Here is a 22,394-nt window from a genome sequence, read left to right on the forward strand (position 1 = left end):
GTATACTCTGGTTTCTCTTCCCATCGTGTAAATCCTTCACCTTATAATGGTTCCAGGTGGAAGGTTACCCAAACAGAGAACTCCTGTCCGAGTCAGAACATTGCTGGTTCAAATCTCACACCAGAAATTGAAATGGCAGTGCAATACGGGAGAAGTGTTTGAGATGCTGTTTTAAACAAGGTCCTGTCTTATTATTCTGTGTTGACAGGTGAGATTGTGTAGCTCTTTCCAAGGAAGAGATGGGGAGTTCCATCAGTGATTTGCCCATTTATCCCTCACTCAACACCTTCAAAAACTGAATAAATGGTACGTCACTATTGTTTGCGGAAACAGCTGTTAGGTTAGGGTAATCATGGCGGCACAATAGCGCAATGATTAGCACTGCTGTCTCACGGCGTCGAGGTACCGGGTTCGATCCTGCCTCTGGACCACTGTCCGGGTGGAGTTTGTGCGTTTTCAGGGTAGGTGGATTGGCCACGCTAAATTGCCCAATAATTGGAAAAACAATGAATTATGTGTTTTAAATTCAGTTTTTTAAAAAAGATTAAGGCAACCACTGTACTTTGCGTGGAATATTCATCTAATAGCTATTCTATCAAGATTGAGGTCATTGCAGTGCGTCAAAGGGAGAAACCCAAAGCAGCGAATGTGATTTTAGATTTGGGAAAGGCCGACTTCAATGCAATGAGACCTACAATAAACTAGGAAAATCTGTTAAAAGGCAGAAGATCAGAGGAAGGTATTCAAAACCAAATTTAATGTGATGCAGAACTAATTTATACCCATGAGACACGATCTCTCCTTGCCAAGGAAAATCATTGTGGGCAACTAAAAAGGTAGGGACAACATTAAAATTAAATGAAAAAAAGTGTACAAAAATCTATTACAGAGAACATGAAATCTGGCAAATAGGAAAAAATCTGGCAAATAGGAGAAATACAAAGACCAGCAAAGGATGACAAATGAGATCTTAAAATGAGGAAGAAGAAAAGGAACTTCAATTAAATCAAAACCAATTATATCAATGTTTTTTTTACAAACAAAGGAATGGTGGCCGACATCCCTCGGAGCAGATGATCTCCATCCCAAGCTTTAAACAAAAGTACGTGACAATGTACTCAAAATCTTCCACAGTTCTTTCAATATGGGACAAATTCATTTACACTGGACCAGCTAGACTAACTTCTGTTGTCACAAATGATCAGAGTTGACAATTAAGAACAAAGCGACTGAACACTTTGAACGTTTCAGATGAGAGTTGCCGGCCATTTATTTTAGAAGGATAGGCCATACCTCTGATTGAATTTTTGAAGGCGTGACTAAAGAAATGGACAGAGGAATATCTATGGATGTTATTTATATGGGGGGGGGAAAACCGCATCAGTTTTCTGGAGGGGCGCACCACTGCTGGCAGCGGAAATCTCCATCCCGGCAGCCGACCAATGCGGTTTCCTTTTGTGGCCACCCCACGCCATCGGGAAATCCGTGGCCGCGAGTGCGCTGCCAGTGAAACGGAGGATCCCACCGGCGGAGAATCTAGCCCGGGATTTCCAGAAGGCTTTTGATAAAGTCCCCCAGAAGAGAGGTCAAGGGTGAAGTTCATGGAACTGAAGGCAGGTTATTACCGTGCTGAGAAAAGCAGCTGAGTGGCAGGAGACAGAGAACAGGTCTGGTTTAGCTCACTCAGCTAAATCGCTGGCTTTTAAAGCAGACCAAGCAGGCCAGCAGCACAGTTCGATTCCCGTACCAGCCTCCCCGGACAGGCGCCGGAATGTGGCAACTAGGAGCTTTTCACAGTAACTTCATTGAAGCGTACTCGTGACAATAAGCGATTTTCATTTTTCAACAGGTCGCCAATGGACTGGTACTTCAATTGGCAAGATTTGATTAGTCCCATAAGGATCTGTGTCAGGATAGCAACTATTCATTAATAATGGAATAAAATGTCACATATCCAAGTTTGCAGATGACACAAAGATTTCAAACATGTATAGTTATGTATAAACCATACAAAGCCTTAAAGTTAGATTACACCCTGGAGTGAGCAGCTCTGGGCTTCACATTGTAGGAGGCATGCATTGACCTCGGACGCAATGCAGTATAGATCCACCAGAATAATAACCAAACTTTGAGGTTTAAATTACAAGGCGAGATTACACAATTCTGGTCTGATAATCCCTGGAATGTCATCGGTTAAGTGGTGAGTTGATCAGTTTTCAAGATATTAAAGAGAACAGAAAAGGCGAATTGGAAATAATTTTGCTGGATTGGGTAAGTGGTCACGGTCTATTAGGGCCAAACCTTTGGAGGAGTGTAACTGGGAAATACTTGCATTCAAATGGTGGTAGTAGCTTGGAACTTTCCTCTCCAAACAATGCTAGATCAGTTGTTAATTTTGGAGATTGCTAGATATTTGTTAGCCAAAAGTGTTGAGGGATATGGAGCAACGGCGGATATGTGGATATGATCTCACTGAATAATGGAACAGATTCAAGGGGCCAAATGGCTGACTCGGGTCCCTATTTTCAACAAAATTGCTGCTGTGTTGGTCTACGAAACAATCACGCCTACACTTCCAAAAACTGAAAAGTTCTTGGGCACATCTCAGGGATGAAAAGGAAGTGTATTAATGCAAGTTCATTCTATTTTATTTTTCTCTTTTAGATCTGTGATTAAGGAGCAGATGGTGGCATAGTGGTAATGTCATTGGACTAATAATTGAGGCAAATGATCTAGGGACAAGAGTTCAAATCTAACCAAGGCAGCTGGTGGAATTTAAATTCAATTAATACATCTGGAATGTAAACTGGTCTCAAGAAAACAATATCATCGATTGCTGTAAAAAACCCCATCTGATTCACCAATCCCGAGTGAAGGAAATCTGCCGTCCTTACATGGTCTGGCCTACATGTGACTCCAGACCCTCAGCAATGTGGTTGATGCTTAACTGTCCTTGGAAATGGCCTAGCAAGCCACTCATGGGTATTTACTGATGGACACAAATTTTGACCTTGTCAGTGAAGCCTGATCGACCTCGTTCCCAGAAATACTAGCGATCCACTTTGATTAATTTGGAAGAAATCTCCTTACTTTCTGTCAAATTCCTTGTATGCGTTCTGTAGCCAACTTAAAGATGGTTTGTTGCTGCTCCTGAGCCCAAAGTGAAAGTAAACAAGAATGTAATCGCTCTCAACATACTTGTCCAGTGTATACTTCAGATATCTGGATAGGATGGGGAAAGCAAAGCAAATTATTTGACTTATCGATGAAATGTCATTGCTACTGTTGCTAAAGTTTGAAATTTACTCTGACTTTGACCAGAGATACATTGCCAGAGATTGATTTTTATTATAGAAGAGAAATCATATTTCAAAAGATACATTTACAAGGCACTGAATGGCAAACTTCTAAAAGGCCTGTCTAAAATGAAAGCAAATTTACCTTTAGAACGTGCCAGTGAATGATAAGGGTTTAATCAGAGATGAATAATTGAGAAAGTAGATTAAGAGCAAAATCTAAATAGATTACCTTTTGTACTCTGATTCCACTTTTTAGTTAGCGATACTACCTTCCATTCCAATATCTTCCCCCTCTCTCCTGACAGCGGTGACAAATGTTGGGGCACTTCACCTTGGTGGACAATCCTACACTATTGTTTAAACTAAGTGGGGGAAGGTTTGGTTAGATCCATTGCTTAGCTGAAGTTCCATAAGGACAAAGCCAACATCTACAGATCCACTAGGGATCAACAAATAATGACTAGGTGAAACACCCAAATCTGTTCCCTCCTTCCTCTCTCTGCCAATTCTAAAAGAACAGCTATAGATATGAAAGTGGACAACATAGTAGGTGCCAGGTCCTTTCATTTGAAATCAAATTCTGTCAAACGCAGCTTACTTTCCGCAATACTATCTGTGGCCAAGCCAGAACAGCATTTCTCATACAAGTAAGTTCAGGCAACCAATTTCAAGTCAATTTAATAAAATTGTTCAAAGTAAATAAGAATAATCTATTGCCGTCAGATAGGAATCAGAATTAACTCATGATAGGGAAAAGACTAATGTCTTGGGCAGAGGTATCGGTGCATGTTCAAACAAGTTATTTTTTTCCGGTGCATTTAATAAATTAGTTTTTTCTGAAACATTTAGCACTGTCCACCAATGGAACAAAGGGATGGGAACTTTGAATGATTTCTGGGGGCTTTTCTGGAGGACTGGACAAGAGGAAAAGGACAACCAGTAGAGTTCAGTGTGGACTGAGTGTACGAAATGAGAAAAACTATGGCCAGCAGATCAGATTGTCCCCCCTGCCTTAGCTGGGAACAAGTATAATGTCAGGTGGATGAAGAAACTACCAACTAAAATGAGAACCAAAGATAGATTTAGCAGAGTATCAATCGCCCATATGTTACAAACCACAAGGTGGCACTGTCAGATCAATTTTTACTCCTAAAACGAATAGTGAGAAATTTCAGTCAAGCTTTGAAAGATCCAACAAGTAAATTCTCCCACAGATGCAGCAGACTGATAGAATGACCAGTGCAGCTAATGCCTTGAAAGGGGTCTACCTGGGTTGGGATGTTCATGAGCAACTAAACTGCGACATACACACAATAAATGTCACGCAACTTTATTTTAATAAATTCATATTTCTCCAAATTAAAAATTGTGGGCAGCTCATCTTTTGAAGTATAAAAAATATATTTAATCTTCCCATCAAATTAACTTTAGAAAGTTAAAATAAGTTGCTTCAATGCAGAACAAATTCCCTGAAGAGAGAGGCAGGAAGTTGCTCAACTGTATCACACTTATGAAAGAGAGGACGGAAATGCCAATGTGACTCTTGGGAACACGAATTAAAGATTTTGTTATAGAAAATTATTTGGAACTTACTCCAGCAACTTCCGATGGTTAAGCTGATGGGAAGGAGGCATTCGGCAACAGCTAAAAATAACCAGTTTCCTTCCATAATTGTCATCACCTAATTGAAAAGAAACCAGATAAAACTCATTTTGCGACATTAAAAATGCAAGGAAGAAAAAGAAAGGGGAAAATGTACAACCAGGGGTTTTTCAGCCTATATATATTTTGAGTGTCAGCAAAAAACGGCAATTACAATTCCTGTGCTGTTTCAGGAAGAGCCTTTTTCAAAAATGCTTTTATTGGGTTTTTGGTATGCATAACAAAATATATATGCACACAGAACAATAAGAATTTTGCAAGGGGTGCATCTGGGCAGTGCCCCTAACATTATTTATATCGTGGTCGATTTTTGCTATTTACATAGATTTATTTTTGTTGTTCCTCCTTGCCGTGTTTCCGTGTCTCCTTTCCCGCCTGTGTTCCCCTCTCTTTTTTCCCTCCTGACTCCCACGGTTATTGTTCCCCCCCCCCCCCCCCCCCCCATCCTCCCTTCCCCTGCGGTCCCTGCCTCTCAGGTTTGGTTGTGGTTTCTTATTTCCCCAGACCCTCCCCTTCCCTCCCTTTTGTGTCTTGGCTACTTCCTCTTTATCCTTGGCTACCTAGTTGCCGGCCACAAACAGGTCCCGGAACAGCCGAGTGAATGGCTCCCATGTTCTGTGGAAATCTTCTTCTGACCCACGGATGGTGAATTTGATTTTCTCCATTTGGTGAAATTCCGATAGGTCAGCTTTAGGCAGCGCTACTGACCACCAGTTGATCAGGATTCTACGGCAGGTGATCAGGGAGGCAAAGGCAAGGGCATCAGCCCTCCTCCCCGTGAAGAGATCTGGCTGATCTGATGCCCCGAAGACTGCCACTTTTGGGCATGGCTCCACCCTCATCCCCACCACTTTGGACGTTACCTCGAAGAAGGCTGTCCAGTACCCAGCAAGTCTGGGGAAGAGCCTTTCTTTGACTTAATGAAAAATATATCCATGCTCTGGATAGTATCATTGGATCAAGTGATCTGGTGCATTTATGCATTGAGGTTATAAAGTTATTTACTGTCTAATGTTGCAATTTTATTTACAATATGGATTGCATGGGGGGGGGGGGGAAAGAGAGAGAGAGAGAGAGAGAGAGAGAGAGAGAGAGAGAGAGAGAGAGAGAGAGAGAGAGAGAGAGAGCAAGAGAGAGAAGGAGACAGAAAGAGAGGGGGGGGGTGTGTGGAAAGAGAGGGAGAGAGGAACAACCACCACTATATCTGTACTGGCAAACATATTCATACAATGGTGGCCATCAGGGTACAAAAAGCACATACTTGTTCCTAATGAAGAGGTGCCATTGTAAATATTCCATGTCATCCTGCTCAAAGCCCATGGTTAAAAAATACTGTACACTAAAATGATTATCCGGTTCCTTTGCACCTCTTATTGCCCCATCCTATTGCAGAGTTAAGTAATGATCGAGTTAAGTAATGTAGCCATCTGGGATGGCCACTTCCAGAACACAAAATGGATGCTCACAAAGAATGTAGAGAAATGAGGACAATATTAAATGACAAGCAGGCACAGAGCCTGAATATATATTTGGGAAGCAGTTACCAGACGGAATCGAAACTCTGGGTCGATTAGCATATTGATGGCCCATCTCCGAGGAACAAAGGACTAACACTCAGGTAGTTGATACTGTTACAGACATCCCGGCGCCAGTACCCTAACCGAAAGACACAAACAAAGCAAGACCAACAGCCAGCTAAGACACGCCCAGCCATCAGGGCACCCACCCCTTTATTGGTTAAGATCGATAACAATGATCGAGAAGCTGCCCAATTAATTGGGGCCAAGTTTAAGGCCCGCCTAAAAGCACTCAAAGCCCCTCTAAGTATAAGAAGGAACATCCACGAGAGATTCGCTCTCTTGGATTTGACTCTCAGGCAGAGAGACCCATCCACCAGCATCACCAGAAGCAAATAAGTTCAAGGTCAACGCTCGCTACCAGACGGACAACCTTAGCTGTTCTCCTGCATCGCTTCAAACCCAACAGCCTCAGATCCGAACAATGGCCATTGTTTCTCTGACTAAGTGGGCACCCGAAGTTAAGTATAGGCATTAGCGTTAGAGATAGTTTAGTTTGTAGTACTGTTGTGCATGAGTTGATCTTACTGTTTGTGTTGTTGTTGAAAATACAGAAAAATGTGTCATTTGGAACATGGAAGTCTGGCAATATCTGGTCTGAGAGAAACACGAGAGGATACAAGGAAAGATCCCATGAAGGGTTAATAGCAGCTGCAAAGAGCAGGATAAAAAAATGCAGATTCTTTCTCTCAAGCAGGCTTAGCAAACACACAGGATTCTTGTATCAAGCTAAAAATAATGGTTCACACCTTAATTGAAACTCTCTTAGTAAACAGCTGGAAAGGAACGGATGACGTTCAGTTGAATTTGGTGTCAATTCTAAGTGTGAAATTCTGCTAATACTAAGAATTAAAAGAAAATTGGAGACAACCTGTCTACGAGAAACATACTTTAAAGTCAAAATCAAAGGCAAAGTTATGAGCTGGGGACAATTGGAAAATTAAACTATTGAAATGAAAGGTATTAAAAGTAACACCTCTATTGAAACCAAAGCATTTTTTGAATATCACAAAGGAACTTTGAACATCACAAAGGATGTAATCAGATCTGAGAGGTGAGGCTATGCCCAAAATGAATACTTAGTTGTATTAGAATGTTTAGATCAAAGATATTTTTTTAAAATCAAAGTGAAATAAGTTAATTTACAATAAGGTAATAAAAACTTAATAATTGTTAGAAAGAGAATATAAACCCAGGGAGCAGAAGCAGAAGCAGAAGGAGAACCAGAACTCAGAGAGAGGAGAGAAGCATATTCAGCTCTCACAGCTCAGTCATGGGAAAGGCAAGACAAGCATCCGAGCTTAAACAGCTATACATCTAAGGAAGACTAGAATTTAAACAGGAGTCAGAGTCAGCTGAGAGATAGCTAGCAGAGCCAGCTCTTATAGCTCAGTACATGGATCGACAAGACACAGCAACCAAGCTAACGATCGAATACATCTCAAGAAGACCAGACTTTAAAGAAGATTGATTGTCAAGGTGGGCCTGAAGGTCCCTTCAACCAACCAGAAGGATCCAGAAGCAAGATATTTTTACCTTTCTGTAAAGAAAGTGATTTCAGCTTTTAAAATAAAAAATATAATAATAAAATAACTTAATTTAACCTGAAACAGTGGTATTCCTAAAGTCTACTTTACTTACTTATCAATGCAGGACCCAGGACATCGATGCTACTAAGTGGTAAGTAGATAAAATCTTCGGTGAAGGTATGGGTTATACCGGGGGATAACTTGAAAATATAGTTTGACCTGAATAGCACCCACCGAAGACTGCATTGGAGTCAGCGAGTGAGAATCCCTGTTCACCATTTAGAATGTCGGCCCTTTTTGGTATAAGGGGAATTCTAAGAATAGTGGTGAGTTTTGAAAAACAGTGTGTAAATAAATAGTATTGACTTTGAACTAACTAACTGGTGTATTGAGTCTTTGATCACTATTCGGGTTTGAACCTTGTGGTGGTATCGAGAGATACCTGGCGACTCCAAGTGTAAACATAATTAGGATTAAGAAAGGCGACCATATTGATTGCTATATTTATAGCAGGTAAACAGAGCAAGAGTAATGATTGACTCAATAACAAAAGTGACAGGGTATAACTTTCTAATTTCAGTGCAGTCAGTTTCAATGGAACAAACCGAAGGAGCGTAAACACCATCTAACAAAATGCCATTACTCAAGTCTACTGATGAAACCAAATGTATCCAGTTGCTACGCCTAGTACAGAAACCTGGGACATTTCCAATGCACAGAACTCCCTGCACGATTGATGAGCAAATGAAATGGGTCTGTGGCTGTGACCAATTCTACATGGGGATTCAAAAAAAAGGGAAAATACTTGTTGTCATCATTGGCTGTCCCTGGATTCATGATGATGTCTACTCAGGGTCACATGTTTCTGCCATGGGCCACTATGTGACCAAATAGGCAGATTCTTGACCCGCCAAAATTATGCAGGGCAGGGTGCCTAATAGTGTACCAGGATCCAGAGAGCAGGACTTGCTTCCTTTTCGTTTCTCATCTGCTGCCTCACTGCTTCATCAATAAGGTCTTTGGACTCAAAAACATAATGTAGCTTGATCGACAATTTAAAAAAAATGTTTATTCTCCTTTTTCACATTTTCTCCCAAATTTGACGCATCAACAATAAACAACAAGCAGTAATGAATATAATATCAATCCCCATATTAACACCAACAATCCCATTCTCCCACCAACCCCCAAATAATTGCCCATATGTTTTGTTTTATAAATTTAGAGTACCCAATTCATTTTTTCCAATTAAGGGGCAATTTAGCGTGACCAATTGACCTAGCCATCACATTGTTGGGTTGTGAGGGCGAGACCCACGCAAACACGGGAAGAATGTGCAAACTCCACATGGACAGTGATGTGCAGATGCCGGCGTTGGACTGGGGTGAGCACAGTAAGAAGTCTTACAACACCAGGTTAAAGTCCAACAGGTTTGATTCAAACACGAGCTTTCGGAGTGCAGCTCCTTCCTCAGGTGAGGAAGGATCTGTGCTCCAAAAGCTCGTGTTTGAATCAAACCTGTTGGACTTTAACCTAGTGTTGTAAGACTTCTTACTGTGCACATGGACAGTGACCCAGAGCCGGGATCGAACCTGGGACCTCAGCGCCGTGAGGCAGCAGGGCGAATCCACTGCTCCACTGTGCTGCCCCAATTGCCCACGTTAACATAAACAAATAACAAAAAGGAATCCGGAATCACCCATAGTCACCATTAACACTCACAGCCCCCCTCCCCTCAACCCCCCCCCCCCAACTAATGTTCAATGTTATCCAATTCAAGTGCACAATGAATAACGACGATGAATTGTAGAATCCCTCCATCCTTCCCCTCAGTGCAAACTTAACCTTCTCAAGAGTCAAGAATTCCAACAGGTCTCCCCGCCACGCCAGGGCACAGGGTGGAGAGGCTGCTCTCCATCCCAACAGGATCCGCCTTCGGGCGATCAACGAGGCAAAGGCTACAACATCTGCCTCAGCACCCGTTTCCAACCCGGCTGGTCCGATACCCCGAGTATGGCCTCCTGAGTGTTCACGTGCACCATTTTAGAGATTACCCTAAAAACCTCCTTCCAGTAATCCTCCAGCTTTGGACAGGACAAAAATATATGAATGCGTTTTGCGCCACCTCCCGTAACGTTGACACACATCTTCTACCGGCTCATCCCCGCCCTTGTGAGGTGTGTTCTATGTACCACCTTCAGTTGTACCAGCCTCAACCTCGCGCAGGAGGTGGAGGCATTCACTCTCCGGAGCACCTCACACCAGAACCCCTCCTCCATACCCTCTCCCAACTTTGCTTTGAACTTGAACGAAAATTTGTTGCAATGTTGAACAATTAATAGCAAGCTCCTCCCAATCATTAATGTAAATTCTGTTACATAAGAACATAAGGTGGCCATCTGGCCCCTCGAGCCTGCTCCACCATTCAATGAGATCATCGCTGATCTTTTGTGGACTCAGTTCCAAGGAAAGCTTCAGAGTGGCTTTGAAGCATTTTCTTTGTTCCCTCACCTGGAACACTGATCATCGGAGAGCCGAGGAAAAAAGGACCAGGCAGGCGAAAGAGCCTTTTTGGTCACCAGGACACAGAAGCATCTAGTTCATTGCTGTTGATTTTACCTGAAGGATATCAATCTTTGGACTCTCTGGGACTAAAAGAAGAAATTAAGAATCTGAAGAAGATTTTGCTCCCTCGACACAGGGAATGATCTTCAGAAGGTGAATGAACTTTTAACTCGCAGCCATATAATTCGCCGCTGCATCAAAGACATGAAAAGATATTGAGGATCTGAGATTGCAATGAATTGGTACGATGATGGGAAAAAAAGACAAAATTCCAGAAATGAAAAGAGGATTTCCCACATTCTTCTTTCTGTAGACAGTGGTGAGAGCCACACTCTACACTGCGCGAGGCTGTTCCACCACGGGTAATGGGATTTCCCAACAGAATTTTCTGCAAGGTGCCAAATTTCAATGACAAAACGAAGATGAATTTACTGAAGATGAATAGCTGCACAGGATTCTGCAGCTTCAGAACTTCGTTGTAACTTCCATGTGAACATCCCCAAAGGAGAACAGACTTTAAGCCAGCATGGAGGTATTGGCTTCGATTGACTTTCATTGCTGGAAATAGGTGCTACTATCTCTTTGGCTGTGTGATCCTCCATGGACTCCCAACATGGAATCAGCAAAAGCATTCTCTCTGGAAGACTGTTCATAGACAGTTAGCAATAGGTAGGTTCATGGGAAAATTGGATTGCTGCTCAATCACTAGAAACACAGTAGACTACTCAAAAAAAGGCATCTGAGACTTCATATGGTGCATCTATCAATTGGAAAGACTCCAATCCTCCAACAGACTGGTGTTGCAACTACTTCTTCCTCATTCCTTTCTTCAGGAAAGAGCCAGGTCACGTCCAACAGGTCTTCATACGAATAGTCACCATCTGGCACAGTGCCTTTTGTATCTGCCACCTCTGGCCTAAATTTATAAAGAACTGATGGATTCATACTTGGAACCTCTGCATGGGGTCTCATGGATGGTGTCCCTGAGATAGAAAGGAACTCGCTGCTCATGGAATAAACCTCCCCAGCTAGTGAAAGCTGAAATTCCACTGCTTCTAAATAAAAGGACGAAGATTGCCCCATGAAATGCTGGGCATCATGTTTTTCTCCAGATTTTCAAGAAATGTGCCAACATCCCCAGTCAACAAGGATGTGCACTGATTGCAGACAAGAAGTCACCTTAAGTAAGCTCTAAAGACTTGCACCATAGAGCCAAGATCTTGATCCAGAACAACATACTCCATTGTAGCCATTGTTCGGGTGCACACAACATCGCCGAGGGGAAAGCCTGCTCACCAGCAACAGCGCCACTGCAAGCTGGGCCCCACTCCGACCGCCACAATCAAACAAAAATTTTCTACAATTTTTCTCGGTTCCTCTTCACAAAATACCAATCAGGATCTTCCAGGGACATATATCCCCAAGACAAATATGAAATGTGCACCAGAATAAAATAAAGGATTGCAAGATGAGCAGAGCCAGATCTTGCTAAAATGGAGCTGCTTCCATGTTCACATCACGTGACCCCCGTGATAACCATTTTGAAAGGTTGTAATGTTCATTCAGATATGTTATTGGTAAAGTATTTTTATTTTTTGAAAAATATTTATCAATTTTTAAAAATAATCTTTATTAGTGTCACAAGTAGGCTTACATTAGCACTGCAATGAAGTTATTGTGAAAAGACCCATGTTGCCACATTCTGGCGCCTGTTCGGGTACACAGAGGGAGAATTCAGAATGTCCAAATTACCCAACAGCACGTCTTTCGGGACTTGCAGAAGGAAACCGGAGCACCCGGAGGAAACCCACGCAGACTCAGGGAGAACGTGCAGACTCAGCACAGACAGTGACCCAAGCCGGGAATCGAACCCAGGTCCTCGGCGCTGTGAAATGCTAACCACTGTGCTATCATACCGTCCCAATCACAGGCAGAACGGTAGCACAGTGGTTAGCACTGCTGCTTCACAGCTCCAGGTTCCCAGGTACAATTCCCAGCTTGGTTCACTGTCTGTGTGGAGTTTGCACGTTCTCCCTATGTCTGCGTGGGTTGCCTCCGGATGCTCCGGTTTCCTCCCACAAGGCAAGGGAGGAACACCAAAGGTTGGGGATGAGATCTTTTTTACATAGAATTTACAGTGCAGGAGGCCATGCGGCCCATCAAGCCTGCACCGGCTCTTGGAAAGAGCACCCTACCCAAGGTCAATACCTCCACCTATCCCCATAACTCAGTAACCCTACCAAACACTAAGGGCAATTTATCATAGCCAATCCACCCAACCCGCACATCTTTGGACTGTGGGAGGAAACCGGTGCACCCGGAGGAAACCCACGTACACACGGGGAGGATGTGCAGACTCCGCACAGACAGTGACCCAGCCGGGAATCGAACCTGGGATCCTGGAGCTGTGAAGCGATTGTGCAATCCACAATGCTACCATGCTGCCCCTTGGGCGATAGATAGTAGGTATTCGAGTAACCCTACATCAGAGCTTCTGGTTAGAAGGAAGAAGCTGCAGATGCAGTCTGACCTATTATCCACTGATAAGGCGATGCGCCAGTTGCTGCGTTTGAAGGGGGTAATGCATGAGTATGGGAGAGAAGGCCAGTCGTCCCTTGCCTGGTCAGTTGAGGCAGAAGGTGGCCTCCTGAGAGATTGTTAAGGATTAGCGGGTGCAGCAGTGTCTGTGCCAGATAAAAATAATTCTGTAAGAATCCTTATTGGTCGGAACTGCCTGGAGAGGAGGAGTCCGATATGGTGAAGTTCTTGAGGAGTTGAATTTCGAGAGAGAGAGTTTTGTGAAAAGTTGAGATGGCAGGCCTTAATAGGGGGAGAGTTCAGAAACCCCTGGTGAGGATAGCGATGTAGGACGTGCGGGGGCTGAACGGCCCGGTTAAACGGTCTCGGGTGTTTGCACACTTGAAAATCTTCTAGGCAAGTGTGGTTTTCCTGCAAGAGACACATCTGCGGGTGAAGGACAAGACGAGATTGAGAAAGGGATGGTGGGGCAGACGTTCCAATCGGGAGATGGGGCACTTTTTAGATGGGCTGGTATTCCCAGAAGTGGAGAGGGGGAAGGGATTGGAGGCGCCATTCATACTGCAGGAAATAATGGAGTATTTTCGGTTGATGCAGCCGGGGAAGGCACTGGGGCCAGATGGTTTTCTGGTAGAATTTTATAAATAATTTGCCACCCCATCTCCTGGGGATGTATAATGATTTGTTGCCATGGGAGGGGAGCTGCCAGACACACTGGCTCGGGCATCAATCTCTTTGATCCCAAAGAAGGATAAGGACCCTGTGGAGTGGGGTGGGGGCAACATTAGATGACTGTTAAATGTGGCGATGACTGTCTAGCAGAAAGATGCCGCAAGTTTTTATCTAAATGGGCGTGGAGAAAGCTTTTGACCAGGTAGAATGGGATACTTGTTGAGATCCTGGGGTAGCTTGTGCTTGGGCCAACGTTCATTTCGTGGGTGTGATTGCTTTATGCCACCCCCATGACAAGTGTGAGGATGAACACAATGAGGTCGGGATAGTTTTGGCTACATAGGGCATGAGACAGGGATGTGCGCTATCCTCGCTGCTGTTTGTGTTGGCTTTCGAGTCTTTGGCTGCTGCGCTTCGGGAATCAAAAGAGTGGAAAGGCATTGAAAAGGGGAGGTAGGGAGCATAGGGTGTTGCTATACGTGGATGATCTGCTGATTTAGGTCTCAAACCGGGAGAAGTGTACGGAGAAAATAATGGACATATTAGCGCAGTTTGGTGCCTTTTACTGGGGGGAATGAGCTGAAGTGGCAGAGCACTCATTTTGCATGTGAGAGGAAGTGGGATCGATGCCCGCATTCTCCACTTTGATTTTATTGGTGGTAAAATGGTTAGCACTGCTGCCTCACAGCTCCAGGGACCCAGGTTCAATTCCGGCCTTGGGTGACTGTGTGGAGTTCGAACTTTATCCCAGAGTGTGCGTGGGTTTCCTTCGGGTGCTCCGGTTTCCTCCCACAGTCAAGGATGTGCAGGTTAGGTCAATTGGCCACGATAAATTGCCCCTTTGTGTCCAAAAAGGTTAGGTTGGCTTATTGGGTTATGGGCATAGGGCGGAAGCATGAGCTTAAGTAGAGTACTCTTTTAAGGGCCGACGGAGAATCGATGGACCGAATGGCCTCCTTCTGCACTGTAATTTCTATGATTCTATGATTTTCTGGGTATAAAATTAATGTGGCATGAGTGAGGCATGTGGCGCAGTGGTTAGCATTGGTGCCTCATGGCGCCGAGGACCCAGGTGCGATCCCAGCCCTGGGTCACTGCCCATGTAGAGTTTCCACATTCTGCCTGCGTGGGTCTCACCCCCACAACCCAAAGATGTGCAGGGTAAGTGAATTGGCCATGCTAAATTGCCCCTTAATTGAAAAAAAGAATCCAGTAGTCTAAATTTTGAATGTGGCAAAGGAGGGAGGTTTTCCTGGCAAAAGCCCAGGGGAGGAGTGTTAATGTGGGAGCCCTGCCATTCAAACTGCCCAAAACAAGGTTTTGGTATTTGGGAATTCAGTTGGCGTAGAGTGGGTCAGGGACCCGTTTATGTGAGGCGGGAAGAGTTGCAGGAGAAGTACCAGCTGCCGAGGAAGAGTGAATTCAGGTGCACACAGGTGCGGGGGTTCGTGCGCAAGGAGCTACCACCGTTCCCTCAGCTGCCAAGGTATACCCTATTAGAGAGATTGTTAACTCAGGATGAGCTGGTGAAAGGGAAGATTGTGAATATTTATGGGTGGTTGTTGGAAATGGAGAAGGAGATAATACAGAAATGGGAGGAGGAATTGGGGAGATAGACCTTGGTGGGGGTGGGGGCAGGAGTGACATTATGCACCGGGTGAATTCGACATCATCCTGATGATGAGGCTGATACAATTTAAGGTGCAGAGGGTCCATGTGAAGTGGGCTCGAATGTGACGGTTCTCCCCCAAGGTAAAGGACAAATATGAGAGGTGTGCAATGTCCATATGTTTTAGTCTTGCCCGAAGTTAGGGCGACTCTGAACCTTGTGTCTTTGAGATACTGTCGGAGATCGTGGGAGCGAGGGTGGTGCTGTGTCCACTGGCGGCAACCTTTAGAGTTACCTGAGGGGGGGGTGGTGGTGCCCGGTGCTGTGGCCTGGCGATGCCGTGGCCTTCAATACTCTGATCGCCCAGCAACGATTCCTACTGGTGTGGTGGTCGACGGCGCCACCAAAGGTTGACATGACAGAGTTCGTACAATTGGAGAAAATCAAGTTCGCTCTTAGGGGGTTAGGAGAAGGATTTTATGTAAGATGGAAATAGTTTTTGCCTCTATTCAAAGATTTGTTTGTTGCCAGTGGGTGGGACAGGGGTGGTTGTTTTTGCTCAGTGGACAAAATACTAAATGTTTGCAATTTGGTTGTATCTTTTGATGAGTGTGATTTGTTTGGAATAAAATATATATATTTTTGTGCACAATCCTGGTATATGGATTTATGTTAACTATTATTGTGTATACTATATACACTTGTATATTCAATAAATAGGAACCCCTAAAATCACCGGTCACAGTGTCGATAAAGCAGTAAGGACAATCTAAGTTTTATTTTCCCACCTGCTACTTGGACTATTCCATGTCTCGCAACATCATAAAAAGGGTGATTGAGATCCAGGGGAGGCCCTCCAGCTAATGGAGTAAGTGCAGAGGCAGAGCTCTCCCCACTCAGTATCCTTTGTTCTTCCTCATCTTTACGAAGTTCTGGCAAAAATAAAACAAAAGACAAAAGAAAGTGTATTAATGTGCATCATCACGTTTGCTCACATTGCCCGGCTCTCAATAGGGGAAGGAACATGGAGATATTGTCACTTTACCCCCACCCCTCAACTCTGTTCGACTGTCTCTGAAAGGTTTCCACAGCAACATTGAACAATGGACTCCTAGCACATCAATCATCAGTTTGACGTCATTTTCCTTATTTTTTTTCTAAAGAAAGCTTAGTTGCAAATGTATTTCTGTTGCTGGATATGAACGGATATTTGCTCCAATGTTAGGGCTGATTACCTTTGAAAGTTGGGACAGCAGTATTCATTCAGGAATTCATTTGTCTGAATGATAGCAAAATTTACAGGGTTTTTATTTCATGTCTAAGTGCTCAATAGAATAGAACGCCAATGTAGAATAGGGCAAGTGTTCATAGCTACCATCCCAGAGCACTGCACTTCTGCTAGGCACTTCTGGGTGGGGAAGAGAGAAACAATAAATAGAGAGAGAAAAAGGATGTTTGTATTTCACCATTGTCTGCATGTTCTCTCTTGCTGGGGACAGTAAACATTTGTTCAACTGGAGAATGGAAATAAATCAATACTTCAAAAAGAAAAATGACTGTGCATTATCTTCATTTAAAAACAACTGCAATTTCTCTAACATTTCCTTTAAACCGCTTTAAAGCTCCAGGAATGACAACGGTCCCAAGCACTCCTAATTGCTTCACACCTCACATGCTCGCATGTCGGAATTTCCAACATTCCTGTAAAATTCCACAAGATTGAGCTAACTCAAAAGTTAAACATTACCCCGATCTACAATTACCTTTCTCAGCCAATTGCTCCAGATTCATGTCGGCTCCTTCAATCGCACTGAATGTCGTACAAATGTCTTTGTCCCAATGAGGAATCAACTTTCGATTCAGTTAGAAACTGAAAAGAAATGCAAACATTAAAAAAAATATATTGGTGCTAACAGACTAACGTAATGTCTCAATAATTTTTCCTCCTATCCAACAATGCGGTGAGTCACAATTCATTACAAGCCTAACTCAAATAAGTTAGTGAGTCATTCATAAACTCATTTAGTTTCTTTATTGCTTATTTTATGACCCTGTTCCTAAACAGGTCAAACTGTTGGATGTTCATAATGCTAGTAAATTGAAAGGTATTCTAATGAGATTTGGTACTTCTTCCACGCATCCCAGTTTGAAAAGTAATATCCTCCTCCTAGCATAGGACTGTGAATAAAAATAGTTTCCATTGCTCAGCTTAAATATTATAATACAAAATAATCAATACAAAGGCTGCATTGTGCTTCGTATGGCAAAGGACTGATCTGCACCAAGCCCTGGGAACTGATGGTCGATTAATATTGGAGAAACAGTTGCACTATCAGCTGCTTTTTGCACAGACTTTTTGTGCCGTCTAAAGCAAATGGGCGTGTTTGGATGAGCTCAACAGTCCTTCCTCACGTCTTGCATATTCATAGCAAAAACAATCAGTCAAAGATAGGCTAGCTGCACAAGACTTTGAACAAGACAGATCACCAATTCTTCGCAAAGTGTTTCAGCAGCTCACTGTAGCTGTCCCTCTGGCAAGTGTTACAGTTCCAGGCCAAACCCCAACAGTAGCTAGGGGATCAAAACCCCAATATTTTAGTTTATTTGTTAGACTGTGCGGAAAGAATGATTGGCTTCAGGAGTGATTGTATGAAGAAATAGGGTTTTGGCAGTTTTAAAACAATACGAATACAGTATTAAATTCTACAACTTCACACAAAAAGAACGTGCCCCTTAAGCACTACTACTCAATTCCCTATTAAACAAAAAGAAACACGCTGCTCTCAATCGATCTTAAAATCAGCATGGCAGAGAGTAAAATTTGCTTTACAGAACAGATTTGGCTCCTGTTGGAACCTCTTCAAACTGAATGCCTTCAAAAAACTGTTCACCAGGCATGTTTCAGCTTAGTTCGTGTCCTCAGACAAGACTGCTCCGCTTTAAATATTATCTTACCCTGGCTGAGGGATTGTTTTTGGCATGGTGGAGGCATCAATATTGTTGGTTGGGCAGCTTGCAGTGCATGCTCCCGTTTATCTTGGTTGTCGACATGTTTTCATTGGACTTTCCCCATGGATCTTGACGTTATAGGAGACAGGCCCCATTCTCTCGAGCACAACTCCAGGGAACCACAGTGCCCATCTCCAAAGCTGTGGGCATAGACTGTGCCCCCTGAATGAAACTTCCATACTGGTGTCCAATGGATATGGTGCCGTTTGTGCTTCTTGCTGCACTTAGACTAGGTTTGGGAAGTCAGGCTTAACCAGGTCCCAAGCATACGCCCCATCAGCAGTTCTGTTGATTCTACCCCTGTCGTCAAGCGTGGCAGCATCTAGTTAAAAAGGAATCATGACAGTTGCATATCTATGGAGCCAGCGGACTGCTTCTTTATGCCTCTTTTAAACATCTGGTCTGCCCTTTCTGCCAGGCCATTAAAATCCTTTTAAAGGTGCAAAACTAAGAAGTCTGAGAAGGCTTAATCGATTAATTGTATGTATTTTGCATCGCTTCCGGTGGCGGCAATGAGGAGCTAAGCCGCACATTCGGCAGCTCCCGCTGAGAACGGACTTTGGGGCTCTTTTCAGGGCCCCCAACGGAGCTGTAGCGGCAAATCCCGACGGGGGAAAGAGGTCAGGAGTCGACCCCAACGGTCCTATGGTCTGGACCAGGAGCGGGGTAAGGAAGAAACAGGAGTCAGCACCCCTGAAAAAACGGGGGAAGGGAGACAAAATGGCGGCAGACGGAGGCCTCGAGTTGCTGAGGAAGTGGGCTCAGGAGCAGCAGGCGATTCTGCTGTGCTGCTTCCAGGAGCTTAAGTTGGAGCTGCTGGAGTCGCTGAAGGTAACCAACAGGGAGCTGATGGAGACCCAGACAGCACAGGGGGCTGCGTTCCGGGAGCTGCAGCAGCAGGCCTCCGAAAGGGAGGATGAGGTCGTGGCCGTGGCGGGGAAGGTGGAGATGCACGAGGCGCTCCATAAAAGATGGCAGGAGCGGTTCAAGGAGCTGGACAACCGGTCGAGGAGGAAGAATTTGCAGATCCTGGGAGTCACGGAGGGGCTGGAGGGGTCGGACCTAGCGGCCTATGTGGTGACTATGCTAAACTCGCTGATGGGGGCTGGGTCCTTCCAGGGGCCCCTGGAGTTGGAGGGGGCCCACAGAATTCTGGCTAGGAGGCCCAAGCCGAACGAGCCGCCGCGGGCGGTGCTGGTGAGGTTTCATCGGTTCGTGGATCGTGAATGTGTGCTCCGGTGGGCCAAGAAGGAGCGGAGCAGCAAGTGGGAGAACACGGAGGTGCGGATCTTCCAGGACTGGAGTGCGGAGGTGGCGAGGCGGAGGGCCGGGTTTAACCGGATGAAGGCGGTGCTCCACAGATGGAGGGTTAAGTTCAGCATGTTGCAGCCGGCGCGTCTGTGGGTCACCTATAAGGATCGGCACCATTAGTCCCCGGAGGAGGCGTGGGCCTTTGAGCAAACCGAGAAATTGGACTCAAACTGAGGGTCTAGGATGGAGGGATGCTGTATAATACTGCATTTGTATTGCTTGGTTTGGTGTAAGATGTGGGTTGGCCTGAGGGAGGGTGGGGGATGTTGTTTTGTTTTTTCTATATGGGTTTTTATGTAGGGGTCGGGTGGACGGGTTCGGGGAGCTGGTGGGGGGGGACTGACAATGGGAGGAGCCCTGGAGGAGGCGGGGCCGGGCAGGGCAAAAGCGCGGGCTTTCTGCGGGTTTGGTGGGGGGGGGGAAAACACACACCGGTTGACGGGCACAATGGAGGAGGGGCAGTCCCACGTGGGGAGTCGTCGAAGATTGTATGGATATGCAGAGTATCCATACAATTGGAGAATTGCTACCAATTCATCTACCACTGGCGGGGGCGGTGGACTGATGGGCAATGGGAGATGACAAAGGGCGCCAGTGTCGGCTGTGTACCCGGTCGCTGTTCGAACAAATACCTATAATGCAGTGAGCAGTAGTGCCCAATGCGGAATCCGCCTGATGCAATGGAGAGATTCCCCTTGTCCTCTTCAAAAAGGATCAGCTGGGCAGCACGGTGGCGCAATGGTAGCACTGCAGTCTCACGGCGCCGAGGTCCCAGGTTAATCCCGGCTCTGGGTCATTGTCCGTGTGGAGTTTGCACATTTTCCCCGTGTCTGCGTGGGTTTTGCCCCCACAACCCAAAGATGCGCAAGGTAGGTGGATTGAACACGCTAAATTGCCCCTCAATTGGAAAAAATGAATTGGGTACTCTAAATTTATTTTAAAAAAGGACCAGCTGAGGCTTGTGATCGGTCACAATGGAGAAGTGCTTATTTATGGAATTTCTTGACATCAAGCCTTCCTTCTCTATTTGGGCACAACATTGTTCTGCATCCGCCACCATCCTCGAAGCAAAAGCATTAGGGAGTTCCATGACATTGTCCCATCTGTGGGCCACCACTGACCTAATGCCATAGGGGGAGGCATCGCACGCCGTGACTCGCAGTCCAACTGGGTCGTAATGTGGGAGAAGAATTTCCCAGAATCATTCACCAGGCCTAAAAATGACTGGAGTTCAGTGGCGCTATTTGGGGCTCCTTTTATAGACTCCGTCCACCCTGTGCCCCAAGTATGTTACTATCTTCACTTGGAACATACAATTGCTCCTCTTCAGATGGGCGCTCACTTGGGAGGACCATCTGAGCACTTCTTGCAGGCTGTCCATGTGTTCCTCATTGGTGGCACCTGTGATGAGCAAGTCATCCAAGTATACAGCTACCTTTGGCACATCCTGAGTAATACCCTCCATCACTCGTTGGAAGATTGCCACAGCAGATGAGACCTCCAACAGAAGGCAGGTGTATTCAAATAAATATATATGGGGGTTCATAGTTGCGTATTTCCTGGAAGCATGGCCCAGTTCCACTTGTCAATAGGTATGCCCCATATTGAGCTTCGTAAAGGAACACCCACTAGCCAGTTTCACGTATAAATCTTCCACTTTGGGCATCAGGTAACAGACCAGGGGTGAAGCACTATTCACCGCGATCTTGTAATCCCTGCAGATTCATTACCAGCACCAGGGTACCCCCCACTCCACAAACTGCGCTGGGCACAAGATTCTCAGATTCTTTCGGTGCTGTAGTTTCATGTCAACTTTGGTGAGTAAGGCATAGAGAACAGGCCTTGTCCTCAAGTATCTGGATTGAGACTCCGGGTCCACATAAATGTTGAAAAAAAACCAAAAGATCAGGAGCTGAATAAAGACCTCAGTGACAATAGCACCTCGTCATATCTTGACCATCCTGGTGACATCATCGATCCTTTTGGCCGGTGTGTCAGCTTTTGGAGTAGAAACAGAGAAAATAGAAGCAGGAGGAGCCATTTGGCCCTTCATTATTTTTGTGGCTGATCATTAAGTTCAATACCCTGATACCGCCTTTCCCTCTATATCCCTTGATCCCTTTAGCCCCAAGAGCTATATCTAATTCCTTCTTGAAATTACACGTTTTGGCCTCAACTACTTTCTGTGTAGCAAATTCCACAGATTTACCATTATGTGGGTGCAGAAACCTCTCCTCACCTCAGTCCTTTAAAAGGTTTACCCCATATCCTCAAACTATGACCCCTAGTTCCGCCACCATTGGGAACATTCTTTCTGAATCTGCCCGGTTTAATCCTGTCAGAATTTTGTAAGTTTCTAGGAGAACCCCTTTCACTCTACTAAACTCCAATGAATATATTCCTAACTGATTTAGTCTCTCCTCATATGACAGTGCCGCCATCCCAGGAATCAGCCTGGTTAACCTTCGCTGTACTCCCTCCATAGCAAGAACATCATTCCTCAGATAAGGACACCAAACTGCACACAATACTCAGGTGTGGCCTCACCAATGCCCTATACAATTGCAGTAAAACATCTCTATTCCTATACTCAAAATCCTCTCGCTATGAAGGCCAACATACC

General features: G+C 44.8%; 1 protein-coding gene across 3 annotated transcripts in view; it reads right to left on the bottom strand.

Annotated features, from left to right (window-relative positions):
- Window positions 1-22,394, bottom strand: part of LOC119954705 (rho GTPase-activating protein 8-like) — a 93,019-nt gene that overhangs the window by 44,286 nt on the left and 26,339 nt on the right. For all 3 annotated transcript variants that reach the window (XM_038780187.1, XM_038780185.1, XM_038780186.1), the window contains 4 exons: window positions 17,215-17,321; window positions 16,240-16,383; window positions 4,893-4,980; window positions 3,091-3,222 (listed from right to left, as the gene is read on the bottom strand). In XM_038780187.1, coding sequence (XP_038636115.1) covers window positions 3,091-3,222; window positions 4,893-4,980; window positions 16,240-16,383; window positions 17,215-17,242 — 392 coding nt within the window. In that variant the 5' untranslated portion in view covers window positions 17,243-17,321. The remainder of the gene's footprint in view (window positions 1-3,090; window positions 3,223-4,892; window positions 4,981-16,239; window positions 16,384-17,214; window positions 17,322-22,394) is intronic.

Source organism: Scyliorhinus canicula, chromosome 20, assembly GCF_902713615.1.
Source record: "Scyliorhinus canicula chromosome 20, sScyCan1.1, whole genome shotgun sequence".
In the NCBI taxonomy this organism is placed as follows: domain Eukaryota; kingdom Metazoa; phylum Chordata; class Chondrichthyes; order Carcharhiniformes; family Scyliorhinidae; genus Scyliorhinus; species Scyliorhinus canicula.